Below are 26,366 nucleotides of genomic sequence, written 5' to 3' on the forward strand. Positions count from 1 at the left end.
CCGCCGTATGCGCGAGTCACGAAATTCATGTATACGACCGTCGACCATGCAAGATGTTACAGCACCACACCATTGATTGACCAAAGGACCAGCGTTTTCACTTGGGAATTCACATCCAAGGGAGTACGGAGAAAACCAAGAGATGTGCATTGTGTGGAACGGTAGCAGTTGCAAAGGCCATCAAAATTCCTTGGTTTGAGAAAGTTTAGATAAGGGAAGGTTTTGATTCACGTTGCACAGAGCGATCCCAAGATCCCAATGACGCTGTGAATTCTTCAGAGGACCAGTACCCGAGTTCTACTCCATATATACTCAAGTTACGAGTAAGTTGGCTCGTTGGTTATCTTTGTGATCTTCATGATGGATTCCATACCATCATAGAGCCAAGAGATAAAAGTCGTCACTCAAAAACCGCCATTGAATTTACGATACCGGTACTAAACCTACCGAGACACCTAGGTTTCGGTATCAAGGAGTCCAGAACATCAGATTGCAGCATCTTACAATTTCAGATGTGTAGAACAGATAGATGTAAGGAAACAGATGTATGTGTTCAGATGTTGAGGTAGTGACTCCGTAGTTGTTCAGACGTTCTCTCGATTGTTTCTTTTCCTTTAATGAAACGGAGTCCCCGATCAATGTGTGTCTCCATTGCCCCCCCTCCCCTCCCCCTTTCCCCCAAACTCGACAACATTATGACCCTTTTGCCTATATGCGACCGACCCTCTCTCATAACTTCATAAGCCTCCACTGCCCAGTTACCCAGCAGTATTCTCGAGTCAAGACCACCACTCAAGACTCAAGACCTGTCAAGCTTCAAGCCTTTCAGACTTTCAAACATTCCAACCAAGATCCTTCCTCAACATCCGCCCTCCCGACGAGTTACCGTAATAATACATCATAGTTTCTCTACCAACAGCCAATTAAATGACTCTGATAAGAGAACACTTGGCCACCAATTAATTTCGCATTAGACCCTTGATTTTGATTTTTAGCTTATGCACACGCGACAGTGGTTTTGTTAGTGTATACTATGGACCGAAAGGACCCTAGTCGATCCCTTCTCAAAAAAGTTTAACGAGGTCTTTCTCTCAAGTTCGGGTGTCATCTTGATGGCTGATAAGTGAAGATGGGTTTGAACTTCTCAATAAGATTGGTAGATCCAGATCCAAGGGAAGGCGTGTGTACGGATTTTGTGTGCGTGTGCGTGTGCGTGTGGTGTATGTATGTACCTATGTGTGTGAGATAAACCCAGATTCCATTTTTATTTGAGGCTGACGGCGCATGAATTTCGACATGTAGTGAGAGTTACACATATCTATTTGTTTTCTTTGACCGCTCATTTATCTAATGTTTGAAATCTTGTTTACAGTGTACTGTGTATTGATATCTGTTCTTTCCTCTTGTTGATCGTAATTGTCTGTTCCCTCTCGTTTCTCGTTTCTCGTTTCTTATCCCTTGACTAACCATATCACTACCACCTACCTCCCGATACAAACTTCCGTGCATTGTGTCAATTGTGGCTGGAAGGAAAAATTTGAATTGACGAGGAGGACATTCTCCGTAGGTAGTTTCGCATCCTTGATCAATTTGGGCTCACATCTCGGCACGAACTCCTTTAATCCTGGTATTTACCGATACTAAATGGATCCCTATCGTAGGTATCTAATACTATTACGATCATGTCAAGTCTTATTAGCTTTTTTCCCCAGTCCACTTCATTGTGTGAGTTATTATCCAATCAACCCTAGTAATTCATAAGTTTTGATGCTTAGCTGATCATCAATTTCATCTACTCCGTAGAAGAGTGGATTCTTCCGACGGTGATACTAATTTCTGCTATGTACTGTACTGTACATGGACGAAATTGGCGAGACTCGGAATATAGCTCTGCCGTGTAGACTGCACGTCTGTACGGGATTTGAATCTTGCTATGATGAATGGGATGCATGTACATTGTACAGAAATGCTTAATGGAGTTCAACACATATGCAGCATCGAGCGATTCGAATGGGCATAGATGCTTCTTTTTTTATACTCTTGACGACGTTCTCTACACATAAGTCGTGCCTCGTAAAAGTCATGTTCAAATCAATAGTGAGGAAGTAAAATCCTTGAGTGAAATTAGACCCTTCTACAAGACTAAAGTTCTAAACATACTAAGCTCCCAATGGTTACTTATCCATATACCCATTTACCCATATATCTCCATATCTGACATTAGCCCTCCGAGAATATATTGAACTATTATGTACTGTAGGCTGAAGACCGGTACATATCTGATCAAAATTAGTTTAAACATTTCTAACTGGGTTCTTCCCATGTGATTCACGTGTTAATTACTCGAGTACGGAGTAGTTGTCGGGTAGTTGGGAAAGCAAAGGTAAAAGTAGAGACTCGAGGAATCGACGAGGATATATCGTTAGACTCTCAACTTTTACTCCAGCATCCCATATCTTAGCTTCAATCCACTTTTCCATTATCCCACCCCCTCCACTCTATCTGTTCAATGTGCGTATGAGTATACATATCAAATTGCCCCCCCTCTCGATGCTCGCATCTCGTCTCATCTCAACAATCTAACATCGACATACCTTCTTCATTCAAAAGTAAAGCAATTGGAAACTTAGAAAGACTTCAACCCTTTCTTCCAAGTTACTTGAACTTCTTGCCTCTACCTCAACATCTACTTCAACATCTATACCTCTATCTACATCTATATCTCTATCTCTGCTTCTACCTTCTACCTTTTACCAATCATCTGCTTCAAGTCTTACCTATATTTTAACTTCTTACCCACCTTCAATCTTCTACCATCCTGTATAACGAGGTACAACATCGACATATACGACCATCCCATCCTATCCTATCGTATCTTTCTTATCTATCTTACTCTTCTAAGACATCGGATTCGAAGAGTTTAGTTCCCCAAGTTCCATTGTGTGGGAAATTAGAAAAGCCTTGCAAGGATCTTTGAAAGAAGATTGGATTGCATTTGCATTTGCATTGTTATCTCCCATATCCATCGATCCATCGACTCATAAAGAACCCATTGGTCGAAGCGAGAACTATCAATCATCCAATACATCCGCCACAATACTACAACACTACCCAAAGATTAAATAAAACCGAATTCCTACTACTTACCCATTCTTCACGATATTCGATTATTTTCCCTTTCTCTCTACAAGACTCCCGAATTCATACAGTCATACAGTCTTAATAACATACATCATAATAAATAATCATTGATTCACCTAGTACCATTCATATGCCATGATCATTCATCAACCATCAATCGAATATAATTGTGGTTATTAATCATCCAAACATCATTTCTCAATAATCGAATTGGGAAGTTGCTTCGATAAGAACTTTCCGAAGAAGGCTTTACAAGAATAGTAAGGCCTACGATAACCGCATCGTCAACCTACTCTCTCCTATTTCTAGGAGGCGCACAATAGCATCGCCGCCGTTCGGTCGCTGTCACTGTCACCTTGGGTCGCTTTCACCGATAAGAGTTGGAAAAGCAACATTTCATCAATCCCTCTCACCCTTTTCTCTCCTCCACCAATCCTTAACTCTCATATCACAAAGTGAGAGTGAAATTCCATGTTCTTCGAAACAAATCGACAGACTCCCTACCCTCCTCCTACTACCACTTACGACTTCACATCAGAGAAATCGAGAGTGATGTCTACCGATTTCGCAATGCCGGTTCAACAATTCACGGCTTCCCCTTCTCAATATACTCTCTACAACAGCCAACAAATCTCTCCAACAAATACCACCCCGCCAACTCCAAATAATGCTTCTCCCACTTCACCAAGAAACGGACTTCCAAATTATTTACCAGCGCACACTAGACAGTTGCGACCACCCAAGTCACCATTGTATGTGCCAGCGGTTTTGCGACCAACAGATCCACCCAGGAGAATGATGAAGCCATCACCACTTACTCCACCACAAAGTATGCATAGCAGCTTTGATGATTTGGAGAGCGCAACAACATTGACTAGAAGATCGACTGGAGATAGTGGAAAATTTGGCTTGGGCGCAATAACTGAATCTGAATGGAGTGTCGAGGGCCTTGGAAAGGTAACCGCAATGCCAACAAGAAATCACTGGAAGGTATGTTAGCAAACGTTTTTCCCATTCTGTTATTTATGAAGCAAAGCAAAGAAGAAGAAAAGGAAAGATTATGAGCGAGCCTCACCTTTTGTCTTTTCTTTTCTTTTTGCATTCAAGAAGTCTTGGGGTGTTTGGGGTATTTGTAACTTGTGCAAACAATGTTGCAATACCTAAGGGGATATTACGTGCTAGAATTTCGCAATGGATCCCTAGCCGCTATGCACACTATTCCTTATCGCTTGGCTGGGTCGCGTGCTTCAAACAAAATATCTATGCACCTTACATGCCAATTATCTTTCAGTCTTTTACTTCTTAATATCTACCAAGATGGGATGCTAACTCTATCGTTCAATAGCCTGATGCCGAATCCTCCATCTGCGATGAGACTACTTGCACAAAATACTTCACCTACTTCACAAGGCGCCATCATTGTCGGCGCTGTGGAAACATTTTCTGCGATCAACACTCTGGTTATTCAATTCCTCTTGATCAAGACGCCAACTACCACCCAAAGGGCACTCAAAGCCGTTCCTGCGAACACTGCTGGCACGAGTATAGAAGCTGGTCCATTGCACGATCCAGTCGTTCCAACAGCGAAAGCTCTCAAGACGAACCCAGAACTCCCACTACTCCAGTCGTTAATTGTGCCAGAGGTAGAGTTGTCGACAATCTCATTGGCCAACAACTGAAAGGTCCACCCGAGAGTCTTCCAGCAAGTGTCCCAAGAGATTGGCACTGGAGTACCTTTTAGATGAATCCTGGAACGTTACATATATACTTGGACGTTTACGAATTCTACGAATTCCCTTCCTTTTTGATACCACAATTACGATAAGAAACGGCCTATTTGAGAGAAAGATGTATGAACACACAATAATTTTCAACCAACATTGGCAGACATGTCTTCAACAATTTAATGTTTGCTGCGAGTCGAATTTAGCGTTGCTATCGCCTGCTTTCATCGCGTTGAATACCCAAAGATCCAGCTTACTTTTCGATCGGCTTTGAACTAGGCCTTTGTGCCAGAGCAATATACTATTGCTTGCATATCTTTTGATTTTTTCATTGGGGATTTTGTTTTTGGCAAAGATCTTCATACATATTACATTTTAGACTAATTGTCTTTTTGCTTTTTTTGCGTTCGCAGTTGCTTTAGCGTGTGGTTTTTTGGTTGATGCAATACAATGGGACGTCTATATATCATCTAGACTTTGATATTGGCGAATGATGGAAGATTGGGTGTTTGATGGAATGGATCCATTATTCTAATGGATGGCGTATTGGGAATGATATGATCACGGTCATGGACTTATGGGAATGGGAATGGGATTGATGATTGAAGATCGAGGAATGGGATGGATGGGGTGTTTTGAAATGACGAGAGAAGATGAGAAATATAAGGATTGAATTGCTGGCCATATGTTTCTTGTCATAGGGTTAGATTAGATATCATAACTTTGCTACAATGAAAGTTTGAAGATTCAAAGACTATATGTTCTATAGTGTTGCATTGTGATTGGGTGATGGGATCCTAATGTAAGTGAATCAAAGTTCGCGTAATGTCGATATACCAATGCCCTCACCACGATAATAATCGGCTCTTCCAAGCCGCAGACTAGTTCCTACTGACTATCGAATGCTTAATTCTATCAGAGACGAATGGTCAATGCGATCTGGTTAATGCTTAGCGGTTCTTCTAGAGATAAATTCTAGAATGATTTGAGCAGTGAGAGATGAGGTGGAGAGATTCCGCTCTAGGACGGTGCGGTGCGTGCGCTTGGACTTGGATTTGGGAATGTGCTTGGACGTGACATGGACTTGGGGGTGGATGGGGATGTGGATGGACTTGGAGCTTTAGGAGGGGGAGGGAAAAGAAGAAGGGGGAAGATGGCGGAGTCGGGGGTTTGAGGCTTGGATGGAGGAGTTGGGTAGGTGTTTGGGATGGGGATTGGGATTGTGATTGTGATTGGGATTCGGATTGGGGTGGGGTTAGAGTCAAACTTTTTGGTGGGTGATCTTGATTTGGATTGTTGTTGTTGGTGTCCTGAGTTGGTGTTTAGAGGTATAGTGGTGTGAAGAGGGGGGGAGGAGGAAAGGTGTCTAGGATATATATGGATTCAGGGTTAGAAGATTGGGAGATTGGGGGTGCTTGAATTGAGGGGGAGGTGAGCGGATGGGAGCGGAGCGGAGAGGATATTTGGAAGGATGTCTAGGATGGATGGAAGGATTGAGGGACGGATGATGAGATTAGTGTTGTATTGTGATCTCGCAAATGAGATTGAGGGTTGTGTTGATTATTTGGGATTTGGGGGTAAGTTTGAATAGTTGGGGAGATTGGAGATGGAATGGCTCGGGTTGGGAAGGGTAAGTGGAAGGGTACATGGAGAGGGCGGGGGCTTATGATTATTCACTGTTGTCCGAGAAGGGGTGGAGGAATCTGAGTAGGTGCTGGGCAAATCTATAACAGGAGCGGGAAAGGTAGTTCTTTTTTTCTTCGGGTCTGTTGAAGAATAATGCGAGAAGGGAGGGGAGGAAGGAGGGTCGGGGGTTGGGCAGTGAGATGTGGCGTTGATGTTCTTCAAAAAATTCTAACATTCAACTAGGATGGATATCATAAGATGGGACGAAAATGCATGAGTGCTGGTATCGAAATAGGGGTTTTGCAATTCGAGGATATCAGAAACTCGGCATCGTGTATGGGATTATCATGAGAAGCGAGCAGAATTGTTCCAGGATTTTTCGTTAGATTGAATAGGATAGGGATAGAATGGGATGAGATAGGATCAGACTATGGCGGTGAGTACCAGAACTTGGGACTTTCGGATTTGTGACCACGCATTTTGGGATTCAAGGGAAGAGATGTTTAGGTTATCCGAGGAAGTGGTTAGTAAGTGGATTCGGATGAATGGGACTGTCTCAGGCCTGGTGAATAGACAGCTGTGTGATGCACGAGTCAAGGCTAGTAAACTGTCTGAAAACTCATTGAAAATCGCAGACGCTTACAAATATTGATAATATTGTTACTCAATTATAATATCCTAAAATCTTTCGCCATCGGTGCATTTAAAGATAGAACCCACCTCTTTATTTCTCCCACTTTCTATCTTCTACTTCTTCTCTTCATTAGATACTAGTAAACGCCCGCTAAACTCCTTGGCTATCCTTAATTCAGCATCAAAAAGTAATTCGTTTGCCGCCCCTTCGCCTCCCGCCCCCTCGCCTAGTATGTTACCCGAAATTGATTCATTACATCTGGGCCACTTTCAAGAGAACCTTGGAAGTTTTCTGTCCCCTCTACCCACCTCTCGTCTAAGAAAGCCTGATACTTGTGAATGCTCATAATCTCGAAGTTGCAGATGAGGGATAGGATCATGAAAAGCAATAGAAGCACAAAGCTCACTAGATCCTCTCTCATATCTCCTTGCGTCTCCCCCAGAACTTCGTGTGGAGGTCTCACCCCATGTTGACCTTAGATCTCCCAATACTCAATCCTCCACCCTCCGCGACTACCGCATAACAGGAGGTCTTCCTTCCCTATTCCAAACAACTCTACTTCTCACCCATTCTACCGCCTCTCTAACACCTGTTCCACCCAACGCACTAATCGGTAAAACTCGGCTGTCTCTAATCGCACCGCCTCCCTCCCCCTCAAAAACCCTCTTCACTAAACCCTCTTTAATCCTCACAACTTCCACACAATCCTCCCTGTCCTGTTTATTCGCTAAAACAAGCACTGGCACTCCTTCCGTCTCCACACTTTTCAAAACATCTTCCAATACCAATTTACACTCCTCTAATCTCCCCACATCTTTATCCCCAGTATCAGAGTCCAAATCAGCGAGATCCCCAGACCCAATGTCAGTACTATCAATTATAAAGACAATGGCGTGGCAACTGGTGTAGTAAGATTGCCATAATTTTCGAAGAGAATGTTGACCTCCTATATCCCAAATCTTCAGATACATATCTGGAAGGTCGATAGTGGAGACATTTTGACCGACGGTGGGTACTGTTTTTAGCTGTGAGGGTTCTGCTGGAGCGGGGTTGTGCGGGGAATATAGTGATTTGATTTGGGTGTGGAGAGTAGTTTTGCCAGCGTTGTCAAGGCCGAGGAGGAGAACGGAATATTCTGTGGTATGTCAGTCTGCGAAAGCGGAGAAACAGGGTTAGATGTAATTATAATGATAAAAAGGATTCATAGTTATTGTGGAATAGAGAAGAACAGGAGGATTTGTGCGATTCATATTTGCGATGAATCAAAGCCTTGCTTTCAACGAAATCCACCATTGAACACCTAAGCTCGCATTGGCATACGAGTAAGTGCTGAATGATAGGGAATTGAGAGTATATAAGCAATCGAAAGGTCAAAACCAACCCTCTTTACTAGTGGCATATCGATACAACCCCTTTGCTAAATGATACATCTTTTCAATGTCGACTGCGGGACCTGTAGATACCAATCCCCACGATCTCGGAATCCTTGAAAGCTTCGCGGCGCGTCTATAGGTAGAAAAGCCTGTTGAGAACTCGGTAGTATTATAGGATCCTCTGAGAATCGAAAACAGGCAGAGCTCAAGTTCGCAAACAGAGTGCCCAAGGGATTGTGGAAGAGGTGCTATCAAGTAGAGACGCAGGGCGTTTTTGAGAAGATTGTGCAGCATGTGCAAATAGATCTGACTAGGGATTAAGGTTTGAGCTAGGATATTGTTATAACAAACATTGAGCTCATGAAAAAAGAATGAGAAGCTTTTCTAGATGAAATTGAGTAGTGAAAATCAATTGTAAGACATTCTATTCTCAAACATAAATGTATTGCGACGAAGTTCAGCGAAGCCTTGACACACAAGGCTGAACAAAGCTAGAAATGGTTAGGTCAAGCTTGCATGACGCGGAAACTAATGGACCCTTCCCACTAGTTCTAGTGCTCTCACGTGTCAAAGCCAACTAACAACATCAATATCTGAGAATCACATCCAACTTCTTCAGTTGGTATTTTAATCACTTATGAATCTGTATTTTTTTTTTTTTTTTTGGAATTGATATTCGATATTGTTTTGCCTTGATTTGACTTGAGGAAACGTGTGTATGTAAAATGGCGCCGATCGAAATCGATCAGGATCCAAGGTACTACTATGTTCAAATTCATATTCCCACGTTTCGTTGCATCAAATCATCAGACTGTTTGACAACCTACAAACGGGAATACTAATATATACGTATAGTCTCCTTCCAGCTTTACAGCTAGGAGGACATATACTCTTAACGTCATGTCTAACAGCTCTCGTTTCTCGCACCATTTATCGTTCATACCTAGCACTCCCACCTTCATCTGCCACAAGACATCGTCACCTTTAAGAGCGTAATCATGTTAGGATATTCATCATTTGGCTTTATTGGGTCTGATTACTGCTGGATGGTTCGGTGTGAGCGGGGCGAGTTTAAGCTATAGAGTTTGGGCACTTGAGAGATGGTGTGAGCTGCCTGATAGGTCTGTTATCGCAAATCTTCCAGAGGAAGTTAACTATATGGCATGAAACATACTCACGATAAGAACAGTCTTTTTGGGGACAAAGGTGCTTTTCGATTGGGTCAACATCCAGGTCGATTCGAAATCATCAGATGGCTCAATGATACACCTTTCTACCGTGATAATCTTGAGATAGTCGCCGAAAATACAAGATACTTTTGGTGGGGCCAACAAGCTAATTTTGCTATGAATTCATTCAGTACCTATGTAGCTATCGAAGGACGTCGAAGAAATATCTCTAACCTATGGGCATTCATTCTCTTGGGACAACTTGTTAATGTATCATTTGCTCAAAATCTGTGGTTCGTGGCTATTCTGTTGACTCCAGTTCCATTGCCAGAGAACGTGGATGTCTTGACTGATACGAGGAGAGTTTTCGGGGGTGTGCACAAGTGAGTTATTTTTTTCTGTGATTAGAACACGTGTTGACTCTCATGATTTAGACTATGGTTCGAGAAGATCGTTCCACAAAGAGCTCATAACTGGCTACCGAGCCCTGGTTTCTACATTGCCTCACTTATCTCTGGTTATGGTGCCTTGTTCTTGACACCTTTTGCGGCAAATACATCTTCATTTGGGACAGTATCACTCTTGTCGGTTTCGCTTCCATTCGCACCATTATTACTTCCATACATAATACCTGAGCATTGGGGAACTACGTACGATCACCCACATGAAGCTCATTCTTCATACACGAAAATCTTTCGCAGTATCTCCATTATATCCTCGATTCTTCATGTTAGAACCACTGGACTGGCTTTACTTTACAATACCCCAGAGAATCACTATTACCGCCACAGTCTACTTCATCCGCTTGAAAGGGTCTATCGATCAAACACAAATCGTGCATTTACAGCAGTGGAAAGAGTTTTCGGTGCAATATCAGACCACCCTGCTGTAGCATCTGTCGGATATGATGTTATTCTTTCTGGATTGAGTCTTGGGACATGGGCTGCTGTGAGAGGATTGGATGGTATCGAGATTTTACGAGTGGTCATTCCTTGGATGAAGAAAGTTAAAACAGGAGTAAAGGTCAAGGAGGAAGCGGAGGGTATTTCTAAACTGTAAGTTTTCAAGCTCATTCTTTCAAGATATTTGATAGCTGATCAACACACAGAAGTGATACGCCCTCTCCAATTCGTCGCCGAGGCCGTCCTAGGAAATCGAATAGATCTTCACAAGATGCCGCGTATGTCCCAACGGCTACTACTACTACAAATCTAGCTGAGGGTGATTATGATGAAGATGAAGATTGGGAAATTGCAGCTCTTACATGGGGTGTATTGTCCGCTACAGGTCTAGGTGTTGGCAGCGCCGGAGTTTATGGCGCAGAGATGACAGCTAGATGAGGGGCTGGTGGAATGAGGCAGGAGGATATTTTGATGAATGGCAATGAAGCGAGATGAAGGGCTGGACTGGCAATGGGATAAATACAAATGGAGTTATGGTTGCGTTGTTTGGTATTAAATTGGCGTAACACCTGCCCACACGGCTCAACAGTGAGTAAAATTATTGGGTCTGAATAATATTTCTACAAGAATCTTTGCAGACGACAATTATGACTTTATCGCTATGGTATCCAGGTTTCACAATTAATTTCATGGTTTATAAACTGCCAACGGGAAGCACAAAAATCCATCGACCCACGCTCTTGTGTTTGTGAAAGATTCGTGCAGTCCGTCATACAAGCCATAAGCTTAGCCTTCTGAATGCATTTCCCATTTAACGATTTCAGATTTACCTACAAAACTTCTGAACAGTTTGGCCCAGGAGAAGATATCAAAACTCAGATGAGGTAGTATTGACAGGTACCTACCTGACTTGAGATTTGCAACAAAGCTTGAGAGTTGGCTCATCTGATACCTGGGGTCTGACATGTGTTGATAATGGTGATCGCAAGGGTGCTTATGTACGATCCCTTGTATGTTGGATCCCCTCGGATATTTGATCGAATTGTTTACAGGATGTTGGGATTAAAGAAAATTGATCATTCCATTTAGATTTTGGATAACTTCAAGGTCCTGAGAGAAAGTGGTTGCGAATTGAAATCTTGGTAACATGGGACGACGATATTGGTTTCTGACTTTTCGACCATTACTTGCCATCACTTGTATTTCTTGTACACATATATCAAGTGTGAAACCCCATTTAAAAACAGAATCACCGCGCAGGTTAGACCAATAGTGTTGATATACCTACTGAAGTTGAAATGCTTATTAATCTTTGTATGGGCCAAAGTAGACATGCCGTTCCAAGGTCAACAACCAGCCCCACAATATATCCTCACTTCACTTCCAACGACAACATTCACTGTCGTCGCCTCACCACTTTTCCCACGCACCCCATCGAAAGTCTCAAAAAATCTCCCGCGAGCAACAAAACCTCAGCATAACCATGATAAAGAGTCCTGAAATGGATAGAAAAAAGAAACAAAAAAACGCCGGCCGCCACAATCCGCGAAAGGTCTCTCGCTATCTGGGATCGTCTTGAACCTAGTATGAAGCAACTTGTGCAATCTTGAACCTCTACCGCTGTGCTAGACGCACATGCCGGGCCGAGAGTTTTGTTTGTGAACTGGATTTATATAGTACAGGCCAGAGGCGAGGGGAAACTTACTGCACTATGTTAGGTAGTCAATCAAAGAGTGCCTGAGTAAAATGATCTTTTATAGGATAGCTGCATATCACAAAGAATTATTTGCGATGGTGTATATGGATTTCAATCTCTGAACTATCATCGAGGAATCAAATAGACGTCCAATGGCATTTACTGCTGCTCTTACAGATGATTCAGCATTTAGTTCATTAATGGTTATTAGATACTCCATGAGAACGAAATACTACTCTATCTATAGAGCTCTCCAACATTGGTACTGAGACAATCCATCACAAATCTGCGTTCAAAGAATATAGACTGAGATCTTGTACTCCATTTTCCAAGCTCCGTATCTAAAGGGAAGTAATGACAATCTTCAAGTAGTCTTGTTCGCATGAGATGCGTCTCAATTTGATATGCAAACTTACTGGTAATACGATCAAATGCCTTCCATATTCATTACTGACTCCTCGTATCATTTTCCAGCAAACTGCAGCGGTGGAGCGAAGTGGGTCGATGCGAGTGACTGTTGAAGACTTCCGTTTCAGAATTAGATAGCCATAGATTTTTGAATCTTTGGCGAGAGTCATGTCATCACTCCCAAATAAAGATCCGAGGTTTGTGGAGAAGCTTATAAGTAGTATCAGATAGATTTGCTCGCAAGGGTTTGCTCCTAACAGCACTGCTTGAGGACTCATTGACGAGTTTGTTGCTATCGAGGGTGGTTAGCAATGCAGAGTCCTCATTTTACCGCGACTGGACGTTGATTCGGTGAAAAATGAAGTTGAGATATGCTTCTCCCGCAAGCAATGTTATTGGGTTTTCCAGGAAAATCGAACACGATCTACAGAGCAGTCCTTAGGAAATTGCCCACTGGTTCTTGCTCGCTACCTACTGGTATGCCCAGGCGGACGAACATCATGCCGGCTCTGCCTGTATTGCCCAGGACTGATTCCACAAAGGCAATCCAGTATTCGCCTCGACGGAAATTATGCACAGTCCGATTACCCTAATCTCTCGTGCTCTGTTTAGTGATCTCTGAAAGTTGTTTCATGCCAAGGGGTCAAGTACCCGCGATGCGTGATCAACTTGGTAGCGGGGCAATAAACGTCCCGGGAATCCAGCTCTGTTAAGATAGGATAGCAAGTTGGAAGTATCGACGCTCTTAACGCGAGATCATCACCTTCTTTTTCTTTTACGTTCCCTCGCATACATCTCCTGTGTGTGATTGAGGAGGGGGGGTTGGTAAATAAAAAGGAAGTATGAGTGATAGCTATAAACCCCTGCATATGTAAGGTTAGCATTAAGTATAAAATATCAAAAAACAGGTCTTTAGATAGAGGTTCACTGCAGTCCCATTCTTTGGTTCAAAATGTTATCCCAATTGTAACTGAATTGATCTATTAAAGTTATTACACTATTACCTAAACGCCATCAGATACTACTAGGTCATCACTAATCAACCTAAAACCTGATCTGGGGTTCTTTCACAACATCCCTTGCTAGCCTCGGTACACGGAAGACAAGCCCCGACCAGAATGATCTATCAAAGACTCATGTGAAGGACAACACAGTTAAACTGGAGCTCAAGCTTATCGTCAATCTTTATATTTAAATCTATATATATGAACATATCCTGCCGCTCATTTCTTTATCATACATACTTGACACTCTATCTTAAATTTGAAATCTTCCACAATGACCTCGAATATGGTTGATATCATTGCACCAATTGTTGCTCCACTGCCCGACCCTCCAAAGGATCAATACTTCACAGATCTCCAATGGAGTACATTAATGGCGATTATGGATACCGTCATTCCTTCAATACATAAAGCTTCGGTCACAAATGATCCATTCGGTCAAATCTCAGTTCCCGATGAACAGTACAGTGATGCTGTAGCTCATATGCGAGCGACAATCTCATCGCCACCGTCAACGGAAGCATTAGAAGCATACCTCAATGAAAAGCCGTCTGATATTCCAGCCTTTCAAGATATCCTTCTTCGTGCTTTAACCATATATGCTCGTGAGGATGCTCGGAAAGTCCTTGGTTTCATTCTCACCACTCTCAATACCCGCCTCGGCTCATTAATGCTCACAGGCTACGCTTCACCCCTACAGTCTCATCCAATCAACATCCGTGAATCAATCCTTGTGAACTGGCGCTATTCATACTTCTTTCCGCTCCGCGCCATCGCCAAAACAATGTCGTTATTAGGTAAAAACATTTGGCTGAAAACGTCACCGAATTTCGATCGAGTCACGGGTTTTGTCAAAGTTCCCGATCATTATGAACCAGGTCCCCATTACGAGTATAAGTTTCTTCAATTTCCGGCAGGCGAAGAACCTTGGATTATCGAGACAGATGTTGTGATTGTGGGAAGTGGATGCGGAGGTGCAGTTTGTGCGAAGAATATGGCGGAAGATGGACATAAGGTTTTGGTGGTGGAGAAATCCTATTATTATCCTCCTTCACAATTACCAATGTCCGAAGCGACTTCGGGTATTCACCTCTTCGAAAATGGAGGGGTAATTATAAATGATGATTCCAGTATGTCGATTGTAGCGGGTAGTAATTGGGGAGGTGGAGGAACTATTAATTGGAGCGCAAGTTTACAAACACAAGATTTTGTGAGGAAAGAATGGGCTGAGGATAGAGGATTGAAGTTTTTTGCTTCGACGGATTTTCAGGATTGTTTGGATAGAGTTTGTGAGAGAATGGGTGTTAGTGCGGAACATGTAAGGCAAAATCATGGGAACCAAGTGTTATTGGAGGGTTCGAGAAAGTTGGGATTTAATGCGAAGCCTGTTCCTCAAAACACTGGAGGACATGAACATTATTGTGGACATTGCTCAAATGGATGTGGATCTTCACAGAAGCAAGGGCCAGTCGTGTCTTGGTTACCAGATGCTGCGAAGGCTGGTGCAGAATTTGTTGAAGGTTTCAAGGTTGATCATGTTATTTTTGACGAATTGGATGAGAAAAAGGCAGTTGGAGTGAAAGGAGTTTGGACTTCGAGGAATGTTAAGGGTGGTGTTGATGGCCCTTTATCTGGTAAAACAGTCCGAGAAGTTATTGTCAAGGCGAAGAAAGTTATCATCTCGACTGGCACGCTTTGGACTCCTATTATATTGAAAAATAGTGGTCTCACAGTAAGTTTTCTCTTTTTATTCCACATACTAACAGCCTACTAAAATACATTAACAGAATCCACAAATTGGAAGGAACTTATATCTTCATCCAGTCAGTATGGTCAGCGCCGTATTCCCCGAGGATGTGAAGCCATGGGAAGGTATGTCAATTTGATCTTAAATTCTTTTCTCTTAAATTTTATGCTAATAAGCCTTCTACTAGGTGGCATCCTCACAAGCGTATGTAGCTCTTTCGAAAACCTCGATTCGCACGGCCACGGCGTCAAACTCGAAGCAACTTGTATGATGCCATCCCTCTCCCTCTCATTTCTCAACTACCCAACCGGATTCGACTATAAGTTTAAATCTCTCTTCTACCGCCACATGAATGCTTTCATCTCCATCGCTCGGGACCGCGACAGTGGACTTGTATATCCTGATGCCAAGACCGGCCTCCCAAGGATCTCATACACCCCGAGCGATTTTGACAGAAGTCACATTCTGCAAGGTGTCCTTGCCTTGGCAAAGATCTGTTATGTAAGCGGCGCAAGAGAAATACATACCACGATTCAGGGTCTTGAGCCTTTTGTTCGTTCTCCAGCTTCTCTTTCCATCAATTCAAACGACTTTTCTTCCGACCCTTCTTTCCAAACTTGGCTCACAAAACTCTCTACTATGAACACAAAACCTCCAGCATCTCAATTTGCATCTGCGCATCAAATGGGTACTTCGCGCATGAGTACACGCCCGGAAAATGGAGTTGTAGATCCCAAAGGAAAGGTTTGGGGCGTGGAAAATTTGTACGTTAGTGATGCAAGTGTATTTCCAAGTGCGAGCGGTGTTAATCCGATGATCACAAATATGGCGATTAGTGACTGGATTAGTAGAGGCATTAGTAAGGAATTAAATGAGCAAGTTGGTGGAGAGAGGGTCGAGGAAAGAGCGAGGTTGTGAATATCGAATTTCAGGACTTGGTAACGGGATATACTGTCATGATTGAAATCAGAACGGCCAACTGGTTTTCAATCGGCTTGGTATTAGATATGTCTTTATGGACTGCGGAGCTATTTGCACCCGGTTTGTTTCTTTATTTGACGGTTAGGGAATTTATTATTACAGCTTCTTCTCAATACTCGAAGCATCTGTTTCTGCGACACGATACACGATTTTTTTGATATCCTTTCACTCTCAAAGCAATTATAGCGCACTTTTATTCACTCCGAGATCAACACATCTGTCATATCTCTTGGCAGCCTTGGGATCACTGCCTTGCCGTGATCGTTCTCTTTCACTGTTCACGACAATTTTCTTCTATCAGATGACTCTGAACTTCTAGAACAAACCAGTCTTTCATGAGAACTTCAACAACAGTAGTACAAATATTTCTAGGACTTAGTAGGTCTAGCTCAAACGAATCTCTGAGAAAGAAAAGCGCACTACTCTTTTTAAGTGCCCCCATAAACCTACCAGATACCCCTCTTAGAAATTCTAGAACTTCTAGAAAAACTATATATCCTCTGGCCAATCACTTTGGCGTCGCTATCAAAGAATTCCTCATATTCGTCCTCTTCATTTTTTTTCTTCACATCAACGCGAACAATGATAAGCCTCAAGAACAATGTTAAGGAGACGTACTAAATTTGCCGAGAAATTAAGTCTTCTCAACAGCGAGTATTTTCTTTTCTTTGAAGATTTTCATTATTACCATATTCCCGACTAAAGTCTCTAGAGTATTTATACATATACAATAGACAGAGAGAGAGATGAATAAGAAGAGATCTCCATCTTCCCACTTATCCACTCCCCCATTCTCTCATTTTAATTCTCGTTCATACACCTAGCCATTCGTTACCTAGGCATCATTATCAGCACCTTCAAACCAATTTTCCATTATCAATATAGCCACGTTCATTAACAGTTTAAATACAAGAAAAGATGTTTGCCCTACCAATCGTTACAACATTTCCTTACTACCCACGACCTCCTCATATTCCTCCCTAAGATCGTTTGAAAGCTCTTGAGGCATAGCAACGAGATCCTTTACCTTCCTGCCCGCTCTCTCAATACCTACGCATCACAACTCTCAACTTTACAACAAAATATAAACCATCCAAAAACCAAAAAGATGTGGAACAAGAATCCAGCAATAGCACAAACATTGACCCAAATCGCACAAATTCAACCGCTTCCAAAGCCATACATACCCCTCATCCTCAAATCCTCGCGACTAGATAGATACATACCATCAAGATCCCACATTCTCTCACCCCCGATCAAAACACTCAAAGATCATTTTCACGCTCGCAATATCAATCAATCACTAGCAAAACAAGCCCCTTTCAAATGTTACGTATCGCTTTCGAAGCTCGCAGATATTAAATCTATCTTTCTCCTAACTCTGTGCAAGAGCTATGCGTTGCAATGGTATTCTATCGCACCCCAAATAGTATGCATCAGCGCGCCACACTTATATTCAAAATTCTCTCAAATCTTCCTCGATCAAAGATGGTGCGGTAATAATGGAGAACATCTACCATTCGTCGCTTCATCAACCCATGATCTTTTACTTTACATATTATACTGCGATAAGTATTCGAGCCCACAGCTTACAGCGCACAACAAAAATATCATTACCACCTACCGATCTACCTACCCACCACCCTTCCCCTACAGGTATACCGACCAGAACTTAGAGATATAGAAAGCATCATTGTTCACCCTAAAGAAATGTACATAAAGTCTCACAAGAAATACATTGCGTCGTTTATCTCACAAGCACCCAAAAACATATACACACGTGTTTAGACTTATTTCGTTATTTGCATTTAATCTCATGGATTTTTCATCAATTGAAATGCTATCAGTGTATGTTCGCTGAAAGTTAGGATCAGGTCAGGTTATGTATCCACCACCATCATTTTCCCACCCCTCCTTATTTACATATCCCTTCCCTATTTATCCTGGCCCATGCAAACTCCCGAAGCTCTATTTGCGCAGCTATGCATGGATTTTCTATGTTCATTCGTATCCTCGTATTGAGCAAGAGCAAAAGCAAGCAATAAAAAAGGAAAACCCGAGAGAAAACAATATGCATATCCATCTACACGTCAGTCATTGATATCAAATCAACCTCCATGTAAATGTCTGCCAGTGCCCTTCCTCATATCGCAAAAAATAACAATGTGGTATCATAACGAAGGAAAATAAGAATCGACCTTCAATTCCCAGTAAAGTTTAGAGTTGTCGCTTCATCCCTCCAACTCCAGAACCCCTAAAATTATAACGTGCCCCTCATATTTGCTGTTTGTTTCGTTCGCTCAAAATGTTTTTAGAAAGATGTTGTTGATGATGTTTGTTATTGTACATCGGGTATCAAAAAGGAAAGGAAAGCGGAAAGTAAATTGATATTTTCAGTGTGTTAACTTCGAGGCCGTGAAAATGACGCTGGTTTTATCAATGCACCACCTTACGAGGATCTAGTGGAAGGGTTTTTAGCTTGGGAAGTGCTAGAAGCACGATTTGTTTCTCCTCGAGCTAATCGTCGTTGTTGAATCTGTCGCATTACTTCTGAGTCTTCAGAATGCATGGTTCCCCGATGTTTCTTCTTCTTTTTGGGGGTTACCACAGGAGTCCTCAGTGATTGCGGCTGTCGATTCATGGCTTGGAACATTTCGGTCTGTGATTAAGTATGTTAGTTTTGGGCACAATTATGATCCGAATATTCTTTGAAGAAGTCCTTTTTTGGGAGAAGAGATTGATGGCACTTCGTCACTTGATGATGAAGTGGTTGAGAAAGAATCATCAGGTTTGTCAGATTTGTCCACTTTGACATTGGTGTTGACTGTAGCCACAACCGAATTATTCAAGGGCACTGCTCCAATAGACTGATTCTCCGCAAATTGTGATATCCGATTCTCACCCACCGGAGTCGTAATTAAAGCAGAAGGTTCGACAGGGTGTAGTATTACCTCGGCAAGTAAGTTAGTGGACCTGTGATTGGGGATATCTCCCGTGGAATCCTGTGATAGAACATCTCGCTCTTTGGGTACAATTTCTGGGACGTATGGGCTGTCGGGAACATCGTTATTTTTCGCAGATATCATACCGCCCTCTTGGTTCAGTCTGTTGGATTCCTCAAATGGCAAGCTAGATGCGGGAGGCTGTTGTTGGACAGAGAAAGTGGCTGCGTGGGAAGTAGCTAACTCAACCGTACGATATGGAGCTTCAGTCCTCTCTTCCATTTGTGCTCCTCTGGCTGCACCCAAAGAGCCGGATTTTAGGGACATCACAGACTCAATCTGATCGTCACCATCTGCGGCCTGTCTATTGCCGTTCTGCGTCAATGAAACTGAAGTCTGGAGCTTATCGGGGTTATCTGATGGGACTGAATTTTGAACTTGTTGACCAGTGGCCAGTCTTGGCTCTGGGCGCTTATCCCACCACGATGCAAGTTGTATCAAAAAATCACCAGCACTTAACTCTGAAGAAAAGAATTGTTGAGCAATAGCAGGGGATTGGCGAATGAATGCGTAAGCTCTTTGATAAATCATTCTTCGAAACTCGTCGGTCCATTCAACTCTTCCAGGGTACCATTTTTTGATATTCATCCTTATCTCTGCAGTTCTTTGTCGAATGATATCTTCGTTCTTAAGTGGATCAGTACTCCTGGCAATGCTTTTAAGCTCTTGAAAGAAAAGTCGCTGTGCCTATGAGATATTAGCTTTCTGTAATCTGAAAGATATTTATTGAAGTTGTGTCTTACATAAAGCCCTGGTGATATCTCTTCTACGTCTGAATTGCCATTTTCGTATTCGGAATTCTTCGCAAGATTGTTACTAATGACCATTTCGCTCTTGACAGTAGAAGCCATCTGAGGCTGTCTCTGTTGAACTTGTTGATTTGCGGCACTAATTGCGACTCGTTGTCTCTTTCGCATAAGTAATTCGTAAGCTCTAGGATCAGAGCGCTTCAGCTGTTCTTCGGCAACCTCTTGCTGAACCTCTTTTTTCTCTTCGGGTGTCATCTTGTAATCATCGTCTTTCTCAAAATCGTCAGATTGGATAATCTTCAAAATTGCCCCCTTGTTCTCTTTGAGACTCAAAATGGTGTCAAGGACGACGCGGTCTATTCCTTCAAATTCCGAAAGATCTTCTTGTGGGATTTCTCTTGGTTCAAAGAGAATCTCTCCCAAGCCTTTCTGTGCCCATGATAATGGATTCTTTTTATCAACGACTCTAGAAGCAAGTTGCGTTTTGAACACGGCTTTATTCTGGATACTGCCTTCGAAAGTACCAGCGGCCATCAAACGGTAGACAAACACGTGTTTCTTCTGTCCAATACGATATGCTCTGCCGATTGCTTGCTCTTCGTTAATTGGATTATACTTGAAGTCAAAAATAACCACCCTGTTAGCGCCATATAAATTCAAGCCCAAGCCACCAGCAGTAGTCGAAATCAGGTAGAGCTCCAAATCATTGGAGTTGAAATCTTTGACAAGTGCCTGGCGTTTGTTCATAGCAGTTTTGCCATCGAGCCTTGCATATTTTCTGCCTTGATCCCTGCACATGAGTTCGAGAAAGTCAAGAGTTACAAGTGTTTGAGAAAACACCAGAACTTTATCACCTACCGCTCTGGAAGCATCGAGTATTTGACAAAGAATCCGGACTTTATTTGACAGTTCTGGGCTTGTAATGCTCCCCAGCACAGGCCCAAAAACCTTTGCTTCTGCCGAGATTAAATCTTCCGAGACCCCAAGTTTCCAGGCTTCTGGATCATTCTCAAGATCTGTCACATCCTGAGGTTCCATTAGCTTACTCTTTCGAGTGCGAGATGTAGTACTAGTTTGGGGATTGGCCTGAGAACTTCCTTGCAACTCGTTGCTTCGCGCATCCAATTTTGCCTTGAAACAAAAAGGGTGATTGCAAAGCAGAGTCAGTATATTGATATATGACCATACAGTTGTTTGTTTTAGCTCTCCAGACTTCGTTCGAGAAGGTTTCTGTGAAGACATTGAGCGCACATAAGTGATATATGCTTGCTTCTGCAGTTCAGTAAGGGAAACATTGATGGTGAATTCCTTTTTCGGTGGTAAATCGTCTCGAAGGACTGACGTATCTGCACGATGTACTTTCAAGGATAAATCGGCCTTCAAAATCTCAAGCATTTTTTGACTTCTGAACTTCTCGCTCCGAGTGCTATCAGCAAATAGGCCTTGCTCGATTGGTTCTTTGTATTTCTTTCGAAACTCAATCTTTGGACCAAGATAGTTAGGTGCAACCCACTCAACCATTGTATGGTATTCCTCTACATTGTTGGCAAGAGGTGATCCAGTCAATGCAATTCGGGTTTTGGTTCTGAACTGGGTGGCGGCCATGTTCAAAGCAGAAGTGTAATTCTTCATCTTGTGCGCTTCATCGGCCACGACAATGTTTGGACCTTCAAGAAGTTTAGTCTTGGCCCGCTCGAACTTCTTGATCATGGAAGGTGTCATAGGATTATCCGGCTTTGACTTCGGTGGAGCAATGAATCTGCGGAACATATCATATCCTATGAGCAAAACCCCTCCCTCTTCAAACCAATCATCAATAGCACAGAATCTGCTTTTAAGGTCAGACGCTGATTCTACCGGTCTCAAATCCCCTAGGATATCATCTGGTGACCAAGTAAGAATTTCATCCACCCAATTGGCAATCAGTCCAGGAGGACAAAGGATGATTGTTTTTGACACACGAAGACTTTCCGGAACTTGTGATGAGACGGACTCATCTATTGAAGATGCTGCTTGAGCTAGTGTGACTAGTATAGTAATCCTGGCAAATTGTTAGTTACATATTGCAGGAAATGATTCGCCATACTCACGTCTGCATGGTTTTCCCAAGTCCCATTGTGTGTGCAAGAAGGCAGCCTTGTGTCGCCTCCCCATCTGCAGTAATTTGATTCCAAATAAATCTTACACCTTCCAATTGATGAGGTTTTATGCGCTTGCCAATATCTTTATCGACGTAAATGTAACCTTGATAATCGAATTTGCCCTCATTGATAATGTGGCGATCTAGTGCCACATCTCCAACATCATCGGATTCTCTCAATCTAGCTCTAAGTTGTTTCTTACGCTCTTCTTGTGCAGTTACTCGTGCTCTATCTTGCTCTCGCAAGTTCCGAGCATCTGCATCCTCAAAGAACTTTATTTTCTTTTTGCTTGGAGAGTCATCTTCCCCTTCAGAAAACTCACTATCACTTGTACTGTTATCGTCTATTAGTCATGAACAAATTGTATTCCATAAAAATTGTAGTATCTTACCTAACAGATTTACGTTTTCTCTTGACTGGGCTTTGAGGTTCGCCATCCTCATCTTCATCGTCACCAGACACCATTGCAACCGCCGAGGAGAATTTCGACATAGGAAACTTCAGACGTATTTTTGGGTTGAAGTAATCTTGTAATGATTTGCAAAGGCGATAGAAATGACCGAGGGAGTTGAAGTCGTCACTGGTAATTGAATCGGCAGCGAAGAGCATCCATCCTTCATCTGCCAGGTGAAACTTGCAATCAATAAAAATCCAGAATAGTCTGATAAGAGTCAATAATGCCTTGCCCGACTGCTCGTCCAAACCCTTTGTCTTGTGACCAGGTTCTATGGATTCTTCTATGCGAGTTCTTAATTTTGTCTCGTCATCCATGGTTGCAATGAGCTCAAACAGTGACTTCTGAATTTGATTTGGCAGCTTGTCTACAACTGTAATGATGAGTCGGTCTCGGTCTTTAGAATCCTCCCAAGTCGCATATTCAAATCGAGAGACTGCGGCCGGTGTTGTGAGTGATGGAGGATTGTTTAGATCTAAAATAGGTCTCCCGGAATGACGTTCTCGGTCAGATTCGGATGAAAGAACGATCGGGTTGACAAGACTTGAAGATGTGTGATTCAAGTTCAATTTTGATACTCGATTGCTCTCTGGCGTTACCAAGTCAATTTCAATGCGATTCTTTTGAGGCGTGCATGCTGATAGCAGAACTTTCGGCTCACTCTTGACTTTATCTGAAGGGGAGTGCTCAATTGGCTCGGGTGATTCGAGTTCCTCCTCATCAGATAACGAGGTCATATTGTGGTCTTCTTCACCGATGTAACCATTCCGGACAGATGCTTCAGATCGTGGTTGAGCTCTTTCTCGAGATGGTGTCACTGAAGCTTCTGGGAGACTATCATCGGACATGGTCACATCTTCTTCGTCGTCGGCAAGGTCGAGTTCCTCCACAATAAAATCGCCAACATCATGCACACTTTCGACAGCAGAAGACTCACTATGTATCGATTCTCCTGAGTCGCTCTGGTTACCGGAAAAGATAGTCTTCTTTGGTTTGACTGGGATATCTGCTGCCAATCTTGGAGGTGGCGACTTCTTTTGAAGAAGCGCCATCGTATAGATCAAATCCTCTCGATCAAAGATTGTTGCTTCCATGATGCGGGTTTGGTAACGTACCTGGTGCTCATTTGACCACTGACCAAGTATTATGTTTTCTCTAAGTTTGGGGATGCGTCTGTCAACAAGGTGTTTTAAGTCTTGCTGCGCCTTCAGAATATCTGCATGCTTTGACCCTGTCTTACGTGATTTCGTCCAAAGTCTGAATGCTTTTTGACGACGTTTGGGGAGCTTTGTTTCTTGCCACTGAGAAACAAGATCTGCGATACCTGCATCAACGGCCGCTTCTACCTCTTGCGAGGTTAGAAACTTATTCCTTTGTTTCTCCTTCTCGATATATGCAGCTCTCTCCTTAGCCTCCTCATCTATAGCCTCCCAAGTTTCGGTGTCAAAACCATTCTCTGAACCAGATTCCCCGTACAAAGGTAACTCTTCATCATCGTCCTTGAGCATGATGTATTTACTCAGAGCACCAGGTTCCTCATACGCATTCGCCAAAAGATCAACTTCCGCATTCGAATCAAAGTCAAAGGTCGATTTCCCGGCGTTCGAAGGTTTTATGGGGTATGCTTCTGGATCGATCTCGGGCCATGATGCCAAGGCTTGCCGGGAGATTTCGGTAGTATCAGAACTAGAGCGATATAAAGTGAATGAAGGTTTTGGGGCAAGTCGCAAGCGATATGGTTTAATGGCGATTAAGGTCTTGTGATTTCGCTTGAAAAGTTCCGGGCTAACACGAAGAAAATGTTTCATCAAGCTATGAACATATAAACGACGGCCAAATGAGATGGAGCTCCGTTCTTGGAATTCAAGAGCCATTTCACCCGGCAGAATTTGTTCGCCTGCAGCAACTTTGCCATAAAAAACATTGTCTACAGAGATGCGCGAATTACCCAAATAACCCTGATCGAGTTGTGAATGGAGAAATATGCGAACAGTATCAGCTTCGGTGGGTATTGTGCGATCTCTTGTTTGATCGATGGCCGTTGTAATGAGTGTTGGGGCAATGCGCTTGCGCGTCTTGGTAGGTTGCACCTCGTTGGAAGCATGGACTAAAGTTTCGAGGAGAATTTGCTTGTTCGGAGATTCATCTTCTGAATGCGGAGGGTGAAGAGGGGGCGTCATGCAGAGAGGGTCAGAATGATTAGGTTCCAATGGGCCATCCCGATTTGCGCCGTGAGTGTTATCGTCATCTAGCTTCTGTTGCTTGTTATTGTTTCCTTCGGACATAGACACATTCTCGACACCTTGGCTCGAATTGCGATTTGGCCCTTCAGTCTCATCAACCGTAAAAAGCCTCAGAGGCTGCAAACTAGGGATATTTGGGATACCGGAAATATCAGCTGGCATGTGAATGGGCACAGTCGAATTAATGGTGAAATTGAAATCGGCATGAGAAGATACACTTGGTAAGCTATTACTGTATCTCTCTGCAACCAAAGCAGAAGCACGTTCCCTATTCAGCCAGACCTTATATTTCGCGCTTCGTTCGCGGAGTTGCTCAATTCCATATCGAATGAAAGACCGCCAGCCAAGTTTGGTTATTTGCAGATCTTCCCGTAGACTCTTGTCATCAATCTCAATTAGAAGGATATCTCCCGTAATTTCGTTCTCCCGAAAAGCTTTCTCTAAAAACACTGGGTCGGGTATACGAGTAGAGGCTGCGCGAAGTTCCCAAGATCGTTGATCGGTGCAAAACTCTTGAACTATCCTGTCAGTCGACCATGACCAGGGGTCGTCGGCCTCCATTTTTGTATTAAGGTGATCAAGTTCGCTGTTGGGCATGAGGAAAGCTTTGGCGACGGAAGCGGTAGCTGTGATAGCCAACGAAGAACGTGAGACTCGCGAACTATAGGAAGATGGTTAGTTATGGTCATAAATGACGGCGAATAGTAACACCTCTGTTCTGAAAGGCCGAATTTATTAAATATAAGAGAATGAATTGATATGAAGAGTAAAGGTTGGAGGTAACATGTGGTAAGGATGTGGATTGCTCACATTAGAGAGTGTGCGTGGTATAATAAAAGGTTTGAATTGAACTCCAATAAAAGTTCAGTCGTCGATTTATCTAGGGATCAAATGTAGATCGAGCTATAATAAGTGAATTGGTAGAAAATGGGTCGAGCTGTGTAAATAATTAAAGTTGAAGTCATGTCAATACCAATCGTATGACGGGAACCATTTAGATGGCGACTTTGCGCTCCTGGGAAAAGAATAAATAACTGGTATTAGAAAGAAGCAAATAATGCAAAATCTCTCTCTCTTCGTATGAGAAGGTATTGTGGCACGAAACTTATCAAATTTCTATTCCAGAATCGTAGAGACGGCGGTTAAGTTGAAGTTGAAGAGATCAGAGGGGTAGGACAAGAGAGGAGGGGAAGCTTGAGCCAGAAAATAAGAAATTGAAGTTGAATTGAAGACTGACGCGAGCTTTCGTGGCCATCAATCACGAAAATGCGTGCTTGCTGCTATAATCTAAAGGGGTCTTCAGCCTTGCGACTTATCTGATCAAGGAGTGGGCCATGATGACAATCACGTGGTGATAACAGAGCTCAAGGTC

General features: G+C 42.8%; 5 protein-coding genes across 5 annotated transcripts; 3 read left to right on the forward strand and 2 right to left on the reverse strand.

Annotated features, from left to right (window-relative positions):
• Window positions 1-3,264: 3,264 nt before the first annotated feature.
• EAF02_007112 (uncharacterized protein) lies at window positions 3,265-5,619 on the forward strand. The gene is made up of 2 exons (XM_038903160.1): window positions 3,265-4,131; window positions 4,487-5,619. The coding sequence occupies exons 1-2, from the start codon at window positions 3,613-3,615 to the stop codon at window positions 4,880-4,882; spliced, it is 915 nt and encodes a 304-aa protein (XP_038757481.1). The 5' UTR covers window positions 3,265-3,612; the 3' UTR covers window positions 4,883-5,619.
• Window positions 5,620-7,637: 2,018 nt separating this feature from the next.
• On the reverse strand, window positions 7,638-8,792 carry EAF02_007113 (uncharacterized protein; the record flags this gene model as incomplete). The annotated part of the gene is made up of 2 exons (XM_038903161.1): window positions 7,638-8,260; window positions 8,507-8,792. The coding sequence occupies 2 exons, from the start codon at window positions 8,790-8,792 to the stop codon at window positions 7,638-7,640; spliced, it is 909 nt and encodes a 302-aa protein (XP_038757482.1).
• A 431-nt stretch (window positions 8,793-9,223) lies between these two features.
• Window positions 9,224-11,007, forward strand: EAF02_007114 (uncharacterized protein; the record flags this gene model as incomplete). The annotated part of the gene is made up of 6 exons (XM_038903162.1): window positions 9,224-9,255; window positions 9,354-9,414; window positions 9,504-9,619; window positions 9,688-10,050; window positions 10,102-10,722; window positions 10,776-11,007. 6 exons carry the CDS (start codon window positions 9,224-9,226, stop codon window positions 11,005-11,007), a joined length of 1,425 nt encoding a protein of 474 aa, XP_038757483.1.
• Window positions 11,008-13,836: 2,829 nt separating this feature from the next.
• EAF02_007115 (uncharacterized protein) lies at window positions 13,837-18,191 on the forward strand. The gene is made up of 3 exons (XM_038903163.1): window positions 13,837-15,409; window positions 15,465-15,549; window positions 15,612-18,191. The coding sequence occupies exons 1-3, from the start codon at window positions 13,952-13,954 to the stop codon at window positions 16,340-16,342; spliced, it is 2,274 nt and encodes a 757-aa protein (XP_038757484.1). The 5' UTR covers window positions 13,837-13,951; the 3' UTR covers window positions 16,343-18,191.
• Window positions 18,192-18,854: 663 nt separating this feature from the next.
• Window positions 18,855-25,555, reverse strand: EAF02_007116 (uncharacterized protein; the record flags this gene model as incomplete). The annotated part of the gene is made up of 5 exons (XM_038903164.1): window positions 18,855-19,064; window positions 19,357-20,094; window positions 20,151-22,197; window positions 22,247-22,630; window positions 22,689-25,555. 5 exons carry the CDS (start codon window positions 25,553-25,555, stop codon window positions 18,855-18,857), a joined length of 6,246 nt encoding a protein of 2,081 aa, XP_038757485.1.
• Window positions 25,556-26,366: the final 811 nt, after the last annotated feature.

Source organism: Botrytis sinoallii, assembly GCF_014898435.1.
Source record: "Botrytis sinoallii strain Bc 23 chromosome Unknown BSIN_011, whole genome shotgun sequence".
Taxonomy (NCBI): domain Eukaryota; kingdom Fungi; phylum Ascomycota; class Leotiomycetes; order Helotiales; family Sclerotiniaceae; genus Botrytis; species Botrytis sinoallii.